General features: G+C 41.5%; 1 protein-coding gene across 1 annotated transcript; it reads right to left on the reverse strand.

Moving 5' to 3' along the window:
* Nucleotides 1–4,695: 4,695 nt before the first annotated feature.
* Nucleotides 4,696–13,766, reverse strand: LOC138020172 (DNA-binding protein RFX6-like). The gene is made up of 9 exons (XM_068867197.1): nucleotides 13,731–13,766; nucleotides 12,764–12,813; nucleotides 12,382–12,482; nucleotides 11,572–11,685; nucleotides 10,808–10,902; nucleotides 10,588–10,705; nucleotides 10,009–10,128; nucleotides 8,621–9,267; nucleotides 4,696–7,997 (listed from the first exon to the last, which is right to left on the reverse strand). Exons 1-9 carry the CDS (start codon nucleotides 13,764–13,766, stop codon nucleotides 7,605–7,607), a joined length of 1,674 nt encoding a protein of 557 aa, XP_068723298.1. The 3' UTR covers nucleotides 4,696–7,604.
* Nucleotides 13,767–14,014: the final 248 nt, after the last annotated feature.

A 14,014-nucleotide genomic window follows, 5' to 3' on the forward strand; every position in this document is an offset into this window, starting at 1 on the left:
AACTCGCGATGGACTTCCTAGGACCACTTCCTTCTGGAGACTATCTCATGGTTGTCATCGACGAATACAGCCGTTTTCCGGAAGTGGAAATTGTCACATCCACTTCCGTCAGATCCACAATCCCGAAGCTCGACGCAATTTTCGCTAGACAAGGGATTCCTGAAGTGCTAAAGAGCGACAACGGACCCCCCTTCAACGGCGTGGAGCTCAAGAATTTTGCTGAGCATTTAGGCTCACCGCAAGATCACGCCTCTCTGGCCAAGGACAAATGGCGAGGCAGAACGTTTCATGATGACTCTAGAAAAATGCGTGAGAACCGCGACCATCGAGCATAAGAACTGGAAACAAGAGCTCAACAAATTTCTGCGGCAGTATCGGGCGACACCTCACTCGACTACTGGCATCTCACCAAGCGAAGCACTTAACTAGAGGAAGCTCAAAACCACCCTGCCGGAAGTGACGCCACCAGTCCGCCAACAAACCATTGTTGAGACCCAGAAGAACCTGGCGCAGAGAGACGCAGAGCAGAAAAACAAGGTAAAGGCGTATGCTGACCAAAAGCTAGGTGTGAGAGAAAGCAATATCAAGCTGGGAGATACAGTTTTAATCAAGCAACCAAAGGCCAACAAGCTCAGTACCCCGTTTAATCCAGTGCCTCCTGTAGTCGAAGAGAAAAAAGGATCGATGATTACCGCAAGCGACGGACACAAAACCGTTACGCGCAACTCAGCGATGTTCAAAGTTGTCCCCAGTCACATCGAGCATACTGGAAACCACACACAAGAGATGAACGAAGACGTTTCAGCAAATCCCCAACCACTGGAAATTCAGGAACTGGACAAGATAACGAAGTCTTCAAGCCCTACTGCAGGCCTACGACGATCACAAAGGCAGACAAGGCCTCCCGCGAGATTCGCAGACTACGTTTTACTTGTTCAAGAGAACTAGACACCAGAAGCATGCAATGGATTTTTGTTACTCTGCAACACGTTTCAGTTTGCCGTTTTCATATTATAAAAAAGTCGTTTAGGTCAATCACTTACACATTTTTAAAGTCCATAATCAAGAAGGGGAGAGATGTAGTGTTTTGAGACTTGTCAATCATTTATGTAAATGACTCACGCGGTCTAGCAGCTAGGACTTTTGTATGTTGTAGTCGTCATGTCTGTTTGGTAAATATACTGCTGTGTTCGGACAAGTGGTTTCAAGTGTTCATTTGACCGTAAACACCACAGTGACCACTTTTTCATCATTTCGGAAATGAGTAAAACAAGTTGTTTTGAATCTGGACATTTCATCAATATCTATATAATAAACAGAACATTACATGGCCGCTTTGGGGAGAGGAGTTTAATCAACTCATGGTGAAAGTATCTCTCACTCGTTCGCCTCGCGGGGTGTAGGTATGGCGCAGTGGTGAGAGCACTCGCCTCCCACCAATGTGGTTGATAATGTAAATTGGCCACCGTACAGAGATTCTAAAAGCTGACGTTTCGAGCGTTAGCCCTTCGTCAGAGCTCTGAAGAAGGGCTAACGCTCGAAACGTCAGCTTTTAGAATCTCTGTACAGTGGCCAATTTACATTATCAACTCCGTTGATAAAACCAAATTTTTGTATACTACTTCCCCACCGACGCAGCACCACAGTTTCTTTATAAACTACCCCCTTCTCCCACCAATGTGGCCCGGGTTCGATTCCTCGACTCGACGTCATATGTGGGTTGAGTTTGTTGGTTCTCACTCTGCACCAAGAGGTTTTCTCCGGGTACTCCGGTTTCCCCTCTCCTCAAAAACCGACATTTGACTTGATTTACGTTGATTGTTAATTTCACTTTACAGTGTCCCCAATTAGTGCTCCAGCGCTAAATCGACTAGACACTTCCTTTCCTTTCGCTCACTCGTGAGTGATACTTTCAGCACTCGAAGATAAAATTCCTATCCCCGCGCGGCCATGTAGTATCCTCTATTTGTATTCCGATTCATCTACATAAGAATTAGAAGAAAAGTGAGCGAAATCAGAAGTATTTGTTTATTTCCGGTGACCCATTTTGAATCACGAGCTGAATCGACTCGCTTTAGAATTGTGTGTGACATACGCATATGCGCTCGGCTGAAAACCCATTCGCACTGCAGGCAACCGCGGAAGGAACATTTCGCATGCCAGGACAATCGTCCACCTGTCGTCTCTAAGTGAAAAGATGACTAAAATACAACTGTGGCAGTGTCAAGACAAGTTAAACAGGAAACAATGAAGGGCGTAGTTTCTTAAGAAACTGTGGTGCTACGTCCGTGGGGAAGTAGTATACAAAAATTTGGCTTTATCAACGGAGTTGATAATGAAAATTGACCACCAAAGTTACAGAGATCCTAAAAGCTGACGTTTCGATCGTTAGCCCTTCGTCAGAGCGAATCGAGGAATTAGGCGTTGTATGTAGTTTTTTATTGGAGTAGGAGCTATGCTATTGGTGGTAACATGGCAACGTGAAAAATAGGATTACATTAGTTAAATGAAAAGCGTTCGTTAATACCGTGGGGTTAAGGGTGCCGATTTGGAAGATGAATTTTTGCTCCATATATTTGCGGCTTGCCGTCGTACCTAGATGTAGAGAAAGGCCGCAGATAGTCATGTGTTTTTTGGAGTGGTTAGGGAGATTAAAATGACGAGCGACTGGCTTAGATGTATCCTTGTCATTCTTCTCAACATCGTGAAGGTGTTCGCGGAATCGATCGACTAGTCGTCTACCTGTCTCGCCAATGTATAAATGACATTTGCTGAGGTACAAGTGAAACGATCGGTGATCTTAACAGATCGCCCAGATCCCGATATTTTGCTAGTGTTAAGAGTGAAAGGACAAGTTTTACATCGTGAGCGCGCGCATTTGAAAGTGCCGGGTTGCTCGTTAGTTTTGAGCGCGCTTCTAATTACGAAGGGCTAACGCTCGAAACGTCAGCTTTAAGAATCTCTGTACGGTGGCCAATTTACATTATCAACTCCGTTGATAAAACCAAATTTTTGTAAACGGGAAACAGCTCACTTCCGGTTGCAGCCCTTTGCTCAAAAACGAAGAAGCTCCCTAATATTTTGGATGCACACGGGTGATGAGCGAGGGTTGGCAGTGCTACGGAAGAGCCTAAGTAAAAAATCAGTGAAAGATTGAACACAGCGACACCATCATCAAAGAGTTAAGAGGTACCTCCTCATTCTTTTTCTTTCCTTTGATCTTCGCTGAAGTGTTTACAGGTGTAAAATAGTTACCTTAAATACTATTTTATGAAAGTGCGCAAAATACTACCAAACAAGGCGTTACTGTCTGGGCTCCATCAGTTGTTTCGGTACCGTTAGTTTTTGCTAACGTTTGACGGCTAATCCTTTTATAAGTTGTGATTAAATTAAAGTATACCTATACGTAACCGAAGAGAGAGAGAGAAGCACACCCAGTGCATTTTTCTTCAGGGAGACGTGGGTTCGAGTCCCGCTCAGGGCAAAAACCAATTTTTCGGATGAGTGTGTCGAAAGGTAAAATACAGTGTGTGTGCTTCTCTTTCTCTTCAGTTACGCATACTATAGCCTTTCATTTGCCTCGAAATTTCTCACTTTCATAAGTATATCTATGTGTAGGAACAAGTGACATTCACAAGTGCACAAGCGCAGAAGCATTTTGATCATAAGTACCCCTTTTTGCCTTAACACCATGTGAACGCGTCTTCGCATGTTTGTTGTGCTTATGCGTGTATCCGGCCAGTCTCGTTCCCAGAGTCATCGTTCCCTTGACCAGCGATCGGGAAAAAGAGACTCCGGTCAAATAAAAAAAAAAAGCCATATTGGATTGACTGTCAGTAAAAGCGGTTTCATTTCCTGCCATTTTCAAATTTTAAACTTACAATCGTTATTTCTTCAGGACTTTTATCTATACGAAGTTCATGCAAGATGATCTAGAAATATATCTTTTTACAACTTAGCAGTTTCATAATCTTTTCGTTTTTGAAAATGCAGCATTTTGAATTTCCGAATTGTCACTTTCGTGACATACTGAAATGTGCTTCGATTGAAATGTCTCTCGTTATTTTTGATTCTCGACCCGCAGTTTAAACGTTTCAAGTGTATTAGGATATGTGTAGTGTCTTGCAAGTGAAACGGAAGCGCTTTCATGGCAATGTGAACTCCAGATGTTTTTTGTTGATTTCTGACCGTCTCCCTTCAAGCACGCGCAGTTATTTCGGAACCAGTGTTTCTGGTTCCGGCTTTGGATTATTCTAGAGCCTGTCCTAGAACCGCCCACAACCGTTCCGCTGGACAAGGGTAACGGAGGCTCTGGGGACGAGAGCTACCAGTCCCTTCAAGGCTAGGTTGACGTAACGTTGATAGAGAATCCGAACTCGAAGAATCAACTCCCGCAAACTGCCTCTCAGATTTTTCCCGAGAGGCCCCAAGTCATCATCAAAAAGTAAATATCTTTAAAAGGAGCTAAGCTGTGAAAAACTGCATGGCTGAACAGTTTTCAAAAATCCCAACTCGTATCTATTTCTATTCTTCTTCAATTTTGCCCATCTCTGCCTTCAATGTTTTAAGTAGTTATTTGGCTAAATTTTGTGACATAGTCCCTTTCGAACAGTTTCTTTATCATTTTGCATCGCAGCGAGTTATTATCGAAGTCAACATTTCAGTTGACTCAGTGAATCAGGCCAAAAATCAAAGTTCTGATCAATTGAAAGTTTATTATAAACAAGATATGTTTCTATTTCTCTCGTTACGTACAAACTGGAAATAGCATGGTTCATTAATTACTAGGTTTACTTTATCTCCTCGAATAGCAAACTGCTTGCAGCTATGCTGGAATACGATGATTAAAATGTCTACTTCGTACGTAAAAAACTGAACTAAGTAGACTCAAGCAAAGACGACGGCAAACACGACACGGTTTGTTGAAGTACCCGGCGTGTTTATAAAAGTGGACGATGCATCTATAGCTGGACTGGGAGAGGCGATGATCTTTGGAATGGAAGATTTCCTGTTGAACGCCTAACTTGTCGGATAGAATTTTCATACTGGAGGCGCATAATTGATTAATTTCGTCCGGACTGCAATTTAGAGTCATTTTAATCGCCGGTTGTCAAGACGGAAGAAATATATGACATATCACCTGTCTGGGACAAGCTTGAGCAAAACATTTTCCTCCGTCTCTCTGGTTTGTCTATAGTAGAGACGGGTACAAGACGACTGAAAGGATTTTTCGCTTTTGTGCGTCTTAAAAGACGCACTAAAGCTTGACTTAACAACACGTAGCAATCCACTTTAGTCCGTTTCAAATGTATAAATATTTCGTCTAGACTTAAAATGCGTCTCTTTTCCCTTTTTTGTACCAGACGAACTAAACAGACCCACGAAACATTTTTGCCCAAGTTCGTCCCAGACCCATTGTGCGTCTGCAGTCTAAAAACGGCTAATCAGTGTTTTAAGATTAAGAGAGACTTGCCAGTCAGCTGGAGGCGATGCATTCTTGCTCTTCATAAGTCAATGGAAAATCTATCATTAAACCTTATTTCGCTCAATTTAGTACTTGTCTTCCTCGATCACTGATCCTAACATGCACGAATTGAGGTGAACTCTAAATGATTGGTTTCATTGAGTTTGGGAAAACAGCAAATTTCAGCCCTACATTTGCGATTTTGCGCGAAAGCGAAGCGCATTTTCGCTATTCCTGATTTCGAACAGTCAGCATCGCACGATGGATGGCGTTAAACAATGCTGTTGCATCCTTCAGCCGGGACTTTTTCGGTCATTTACCGTACGTTGGCAGTTGTTTTGCAGCGGTAAACCGACTACGGTGTCTTGTGCGGTGCCGTCGTCGCTGCTTTAACTCCGTAAAGGGACTTGAAGATTTACGACGCGGCAAAATCAATAGCAATAGCAATAGCTTCTCATAGGCAAAAACAGGAACATTTCTTTCCCGCTGCCTGCATATCTGGAAGGTGGGATAACTGTCTCTCAAGTTCTCCAGAAACGAGAGCACACAACAGCAAATTTTGATTTTCTAACTTATTTTGAACAGAGTTCCCACCCATTCAGTTAGTGGGCAGTTCGGCTAGTTTAAAAATCGTCGATTAGCAATGGTGACGTCATCGACGTTGCCGCCGTAGATCTTAAGGTCCGTAATATGTAACTTCATCACATATCGTTTTTAATTTTTACAAATGGGTATTAATTACAAAGGAGGTGATTAAAAATTATCTGTACTTATAACCTTTTGTTTGCAGAGAGAATTGTATCTTCTCAATTATATAATTTTTGTTATGAAATCTGATCACTAAATTTAAAAATATATTTCTGTATATTAATTAATCTCATGAAAACTGAAATGACATAAGAAAAGAAGTGATACTGATCGTAGGAATATGTATAAAAAAGTCTGAATATCAAACTCAAGCCTGGTTTTTTCCACAGAATTGCAGACGATCGCAGAGAATCGTGGATGGTAGATCACAAAACGTAACGGGATCACCTGCTAAGGATACTTACTTAACTTACTGAATTGATGGGAAAGACGGTTAATTACGGCCCGAGTTTCTTTTGTTCCTATTTATCACTCGATTGCAAAGAACAAGTGCTGCAAGTAAAACTTGAAAAAGCTATGTGCCGTAACTGACAGTATGAGAATTTAACTCTGGAACTTTTAGATTTAGCGGGCTGTACTATAGGGCTTGCTGAATTGGCCAATTGTCGCAGCAAATATTGTGATTATGCGACCATGTGGACCCACAGCAGACGAACAAGCGTGTACATTTTGGACGATTCCACTTACCGAATTGCAATGTGACACACTTCCCCGGGATCGTTTACGATTTATTCTATAACCCTCTGTGCAATCGTCTGCAAGTTACCGTGATCTGGTATCTTAAATAAGCGATCGTCTGCAAACATGTGGACTACAGCCTTTATAAGATGTGCATGCGTATTCTATACGTCTAAAACACCTTCACATGAAGGAATACTGGTGAATGATTACAATCGATATCAGATTCAGATTCATCCCCAACCTAGCTTTCATTTACTGTTGCAAATTGTTTTTCGATCTTACGGTTATTAAAGAAGTTTTTTCTTTCAAAATCAATGCCACAATGCGACAACTGAGGAAGCTTCACGTGGAGTCGCACATGGAGTCGAACACACTACCGAATGAATCTCATTCACCCCAGAATAAGCAATCAATTAGGACTTCATTGGCGGCTTCTTTTTGAGTTAACCTTGTCAAACTTCGTGGAAGTCTTTTCTTTTCTATGTATCGTTGGTGCGGAGTGATATTGTAAACGGTCCCAAGGGAGAGAGTAAAGAGAATAATAAAATATACATTCATCGGCATGAATTGCAATGACAAAAGGAATGAGAGTAAGCGCAACCGAAAGAGAAAGTGTCTACGATTGGATGTATGCAAAGCTCACTTGCTAAACGAACCGTCTGAAGAAAATTTAGAAAAGGCAAAAAGCAACGCTTAAATGAAAGACGAGAACATTATGTGAAGTACTATATAATCATAGAGAATTGTAAAAATAATTTGTTTTTAGAATCTTTTTTTTACAGATATAAGAAAATACCTTCATGTCTAGTACTTATATGGCTGCTTCTGTAAGAAGCGAGTTTATGGAAGGAAGAATTCCTGGTTCATCGACGCAATCCATTTTTTCCAGCTCACAATCTCCATTGAACAACTTGTGAACAGTCATATTAATGTACTCATCATTTTCATCAGCATGTTCCCCTATCCCAACTGTTTCATCAATTATTCCACTTGCGTCAGTGTATCCTAGGTTACAGGACATCATGGGCACTTCTGCGCTAGTTGTCACGTGGTCAATATGGTTGCGTGACCCTTGATGCGTGACAGGCATACAGAAGCCCTGTGTTTGGTGAATGTACTGTGTGCTTGCCGTGCTCATCATTGTTTGGTAGGGTAATGGAGTGGATGGCCCGTTTTGGATGTAGTCTGGATTGCGATCAAAGGACTAAGAAAGTAAACACATACGGATATTAAGTAAAAGGTTGTCTGGAAAATTTTGAAATTTTCGCTTACACTTTTAAAGGTGGGACCCGTTTCTCGAAAGTCCCGAAACTTTACGGGCCATTTTCGGGGTGTCAAAATTTCCTTTGTATCTCAAGAACGGAGAGGATTTAAGTCGTCAAAGTTCAAAGTTATTTTTTCTTTTTGTTACCTTGAAAACACGTTAAAAGATCGGCTCTCAAAAATAAGCGGTTATAGCAGTTTCACAAATGGCTTTTCGGGACTTGCGAGAAACGGGCCCCTGGTCAGGTAAACCCGCGTAGCATGGATCAACACTGAACTGTAGAGAGAATAGGTGCAGTTAACAGTAGCAAAATCACAGCCTGAAAAGTTCAGACTTGAATGGGATTTGAAGCGATTACTTCTGCGTTACCGATGTAGAGCTCTACCAATGGGGTTATTTCGTATTGCCGCCGGGAGCTGGTCACTTTGTAATTTCATCATAAGCCGGTAGAAAATGGAGATATTTTAAGTGTGGAATATGTGAAAGTATATATTTCTTGATTCTTGTTTGAAATCTGCCTATAGAAGTTGAACAATACCCACATAAAATTGCATTGCACTTACGTTGTTTATGTAGGAGCTGCCGTTCGTCATCAGAGTCTGGTACCGAGTGGGCGCTACAAAGCCACCCAATCCACAGTTGTTGAAATGCTGCGCCACTAAGCTGTCAATCACATCAGATGAAGGGTTCAAGTCCCCATTGGTGGAATAACCCCATGCCTGCTGTTTCTTTTCCCCGAGGGCCGTGTACGTCACTTGAGAGAGGAGGTTGTTTCCAAGAACGTTTCTGGACAGCCCCGACGTGATGGCTGGGGAAACTGGAGGCGTAAGCAAGGGAGCTTGGGCCATACCATTGTGACCAGGAAAGAAGTTCTCCTTCGGAGATGGCATCACAAAAGCAGATGATTCTAGTGGCGTTGGAGGGAAGCCATTTATTGCCGAGGGTGAAAGCTGTTCGCTCATCACAGAGCATGCATTTAGCCGGTTTGTTGACAGTTTTTTGAGCCTTGGTTTCATGCCATTTGGGTGGTCACGAGACTTTGCCCGCTTAAGACGATTGGTTGGCTTAGAATTGGGCTCAGGCTCTACAATGTTCACTTTTGGAGGCATTTTACCGCCATTTAGAAGCACGCTGTTGGGAACAGTAAACTTTGTTTTTGTTACAACAGTCTGCACTCGAAGAGGAGAGTTATCTTTGTCAACTCCTTCCCCTGGTGAGCAAAAATCACAATGATATTAAAATCTACGAAATATGGAAGTGATCATCGCGCTTAGCTGGACAATATAAGCAATGGGCTATTTCCGAGTTGCTGTTTGTTTCGGTTTCGAAGTGAGTCTTGATGCTCAACTATTGTAAGGGAAATGAGTTGATTTGCATAAGAGAACGCACTTCATTTCCATTTGTATGGCTGTGCGTGCACCAGTACTCGCTTTGAAACTGAGGCATGCAGCAACTCGTAAATGGGCTATTGTCTCCTATAAACACCTGAAAATTTCAGATCAACTGGATTCGGATTCGAACCCAGTTGGGGAGCATGTCAATTTGTTTAGATAAGTGCGACGATCACTTTTCCCTTTCGTCTACACATAACCTGCATTTCAAATATACAGTTCTTTCATTATTAAAATCCGCCAGTAAATCGGCTTTGTAACATGCTGATCATATGAATGAGCTAACCGCCGTACTATTTATGATTCAAAGACAAATCTCTTCATTCCCATCTCCCTCACACACGCAATCAAAGAAAAACAGTGGATTCTGTATAGTATGAAATAATGACTAGACCATTTGTGCTGCTAAATTTTGAATACATGACAATATCGGACTGAAATCGTATATACAGAAATTCACTGTCTCGATGTTGTCCTCGAGGCCTCCAGAAACTATAAGAAGCCCGGCGCTTTTATACCTCAAAGACGGAAGGGAATTCGCTCCTTCGTTAGTGGCTTACCCATTTTTAAATGCCGATCCAGCATTTCCTGTAACTTTTCTTCCGTTTCATTGCAGAATTTTGTTTCGATAACGAGTAACATGTATTCGTCAAGAAGCATCCTGATCAGGTGAAATGAACCTGTGTGACGATTAACAAAGGAAAGGTGAGCTGACAAATATCGCGAAAATGTAGGACATTTCCCGTAGAGTGGACAAACTCAACTTATTTTGTTTCCGAGATTAGATAAGAACAAGAAAACTAACCAATGACTCATTGGTTAGTTTTCTTGTTCTGATCTAACCCAAAATGGCTGCAAGACAGTTAGTATTCACATCACTCGCTGAATTTACGCTGGTGCCGGCCTTAGGAAGAGGAGAGGATTCTAACATATAGCTACAAGAGGGGAACTGAGACATTTGTGTTAAAATGGCTCGAAAGATACGAAATCAGTTTTAAAAACTGACTATAACATGAGAAAAGAAGGCACTATGTGTTCTAAGGGAACATATTTTTAATATTTGTACTTGATTTATTCACCGATACAGGTGTACCGTAATCTGGTTGAAAAATGATCGGTAGTTAAATTCTCAAACTAACCAAAGTAAGATGACGCGTTAAGAGTCAAATTATGCATAAGCCTCGCTCCCAAAAATGACCATTTCAAGAGGAATTCCTGGGCTCTAGTTTTGAACTCGTCACCAGCTTCCTCGCACGGCTGTTAAAGAAATGAGAAACGATTCGTAAACACATCAGAAAGAAAAGGCAAATACTCGTGACGAACGGAAATCAGGTGCAAATTATGCAAAAAACCACTCACCCTTATGATTTTCGTTTCAACAAGATTGTCCAACCATTCTACATAAGACTCTAATGGCGCTTGCTCTCGTAACAGCTCAAGAAAATCTTGAAGAACTAAAGATTAAAAATAAGTTAATCACGGCAATCAGTAATAACAACCTAAGGGGACGCATCCTACGGAACGGTTTTCACTGCAATAAAGCTTAGAGTGGGAAAGCGTGTGTCAGCGCTCGCAAAACGTTTAAATTGGCTGATAAAGTAGTTCATGAAGCCAATCATAATCACTTGCAATGAAAATACGGAAGCCAGGGCGAAATAACCACCGACAACACTTGAAAACAGCTCGATGTTGTTCATCAGTGATGAATGCATACCTCATTGTCACGCCAGACACTGATGGGTGCACTGTTGTAAATTATAAAATAATTAGGATAGTACGCGCACTCTCATTGAAACTGTGTTTAGATGAGAGCATGGAAACACGGCTGTGACATCACACGAATTTTGATTGGTTATATGCCGTCAGACGCGCGTTTTGATCGGCTGGCAGGAAATATGAGCGTGTGTCAACAAAATCTGTTTCAATCAAGAATTCTCCTTCATCTGTTTCCTTCACTCGGGGAAGTTGGGAGATTTCTCGACAGTTATGCATATCCTTGACTGCGTCTCGGGTTTGCATAACTGTCTCGAATTCTCCCAACTTCCCCTGGTGTTTAGATGAGGCTATGGAAACACGGAAAACGTCCTCTATTGCTTAAATGGCAATATTGTAGCTTTACTTACATTCTCTGTCGAATCCGTCATCATAGTCCTTCTCTGTCTTGGTTTGAGCGGGTAGCCTTCCACTGTTCACACTTTCAAGTTTCTCTAAATCTTTAACCATATGATCAAACGATTCTTGGTCAGCCAAAACGGGACGAGAGGTCTTCAACACAATTCAGAGTAATATTCTTATGTTAGATTCCTCTAAAAAGCTCTTTCAGCCGAGAAAGAGGCACATTACTTGAATGTCTCCTTGGGCGTCAATGCACTACAGAAAGAGGAAACGAAGAAAGAGGCTCCCTGTGTATGGCTCTGTATCGATAATATGTTCATCAGTTCTGTTTTGGCAAAAAATACTAGTTATCTTCCGTTAAGAGCTGATTGGTTCGGAAGATTGGAATAATTTGATACATGTATGGAAATCAGTGACCCAGCTACCTTAAAGCCCCGCGCGCGTAGTTTGAGGATATAACTATAATAAACTAGCTTGAGGGGAACGGAAAGGTAGTGCTCTGGAATCGAAATATCGTTCGAATAAAAGGAAAAATGACTTTCCATGGATTATCAGTGTGATTAAACACTTTGATGGAACGTCGATCTGCTTTTGTTAATTTGATTTAACGGCAATTTCGATCAAACGTAAACCTTACCTGTGCAAGATGAAGAAAGGATGTTTGTCTTCTCAATGATTGAACAAACGTCTAACAGCTGAAGAGGAAAACGAACAAAAAAGTGTGAAAACTGACAAAACCTTTTCATGCGTTTTTATACTATAAAATGAACATAGAAAGTTAGCTGTACGCAAAAACATTTAGAAGGAAGGTGTCTAACCTTGTATCTTCCCCATTTTTAGATACTCTGGCAGTTCAACAGTTGCTGCTAATACCCAGGACTCAAGTTGCCTTGCAAATGTCCTGATGTCGGCCAGCAGGCTGGAAAAGAAAAATATATAGCACTTGTTAATCGCAATACACAATGCTGGCGAAGAAATACAATACAATACAATACAATACAATACAATAAATACTTAATTCACCGCTCCCTTCGCAGTTAACGAAACGACGGAACAGAACAGCAACAACAACTGTTAAGAATCCCACTGGCCGAAGGCATACCAGTTGGCTATTTACAAGTGCAGCTGGGAAGTTGAACCAGGAACTATCAGGATCTAATTCAACGAGTGGTCAGAGCGGGTCTTAAATTTTTAACTCACCCTTCAGGGACATCTTGCATTGTTGAAGGAACTAAAACATCCATGAGAACCTGAAAGAAATTCAACAGAGACTTCAGGCGTTGTTGTACTGTGCAATTTTTCGTGCAACTTGTTTCGCAATGCTATTTCTACAAACGTTCTCACATTACGAAACAAGTTGTTTTACGATCACATGAGGTTAAGGAACGTTTTCATTGGCTGGTGCCGCAAACCGTTGCGACAGAATTAAGTTGCAGATGCAACACACTGCGCAATGCTTAAAACCAGAAACCCATAAGGGTTGAAACGTGTAACGTGTGTTCACAGCTTCCGAATATTCCTTGCGAACTGATTGGTTGAATGTTTCAGTGCTAAGTACCATATTTGGAAACCCTCGTTCTTGTTGTTCCAAATATGCTACTTAGCAAATTCAATATTCAGAAGCTTGTTTCCCAGCACACAAGGGGCCGTTACACGTTTTAACCCTTATGGGTTTCTGTAAAAACTCAATTCTACTTTCCGCAACGGTTTCTGCAACTTGTCTCGCAATGGCGTTGCGAGACAAGTTGCACGAAAAATTGCACAGTGTAACAGCGTCTTTAGTATCGCGTTGATCGAAATTTGGGTTTTTCAATTTCCAAAAATCAGTGAGTTTTTTTGTATCTTAAATCATTTATTGCCTCACGCTGTAGAGACAACTTAGAATAAGAAAATGTTTATGCTTCTCTGACAAGAGAGGCAACGTGGCTTTCGTTTGCTGTTTTCACGTGAAGGCGATGAAGAGCCGGTATCTCTCTGCGTATCGCAAAACTTGTAAAGTGTCATTCTTATTTTCTTTGGGTTTACAACATTTAAGAAAGAAGGGCTATGACAGGGGCTTCGAATCACGGACTAGCCATCCTTCATCAGCATGAGTTTCTTGATTCCCTTGAGGGCCGATGATTTTTCAACCGTTTACTCGAGTTATCCACTCTCCTTAAAAACCTACTCGAATTGATATCTCAGTGTTGCCAATTGGCGCCATACCCAAAAATTCATTGACGCTAAAGTTCATTTGTTATTGTCAGTCAGTTCTTTGGCAGTCGACGACGGTAGGGTCTTCAATAACTGTATATCGCACAGAATGCCGAGACGCATCCAGGACTTGGTTGCCCAGTGGCTAGACAATAAAGACCAGAAAAAGGCCGACGACGAATACACTTTTTAGAGATTACATGCTTCGTACTTGTGTTTCATTGTGGTTATCACATGGCTTTTGTAGATAAGACATCG

This window comes from Montipora capricornis, chromosome 10, assembly GCF_036669925.1.
Source record: "Montipora capricornis isolate CH-2021 chromosome 10, ASM3666992v2, whole genome shotgun sequence".
Lineage (NCBI taxonomy): Eukaryota > Metazoa > Cnidaria > Anthozoa > Scleractinia > Acroporidae > Montipora > Montipora capricornis.

Bases quoted from the DNA above. Each gene is read 5' to 3' on its own strand.
- LOC138020172 (XM_068867197.1), bottom strand. From the start codon at position 13,766: ATGGCGCCAATTGGCAACACTGAGATATCAATTCGA. The intron at 10,903-11,571 runs GTAAGTAAAGCT...TTTAATCTTTAG, and splicing joins TGACGGATTCGACAGAGAAT to TTCTTCAAGATTTTCTTGAG. The intron at 10,706-10,807 runs GTGAGTGGTTTT...TTTCTTTAACAG, and splicing joins TTGAAACGAAAATCATAAGG to CCGTGCGAGGAAGCTGGTGA.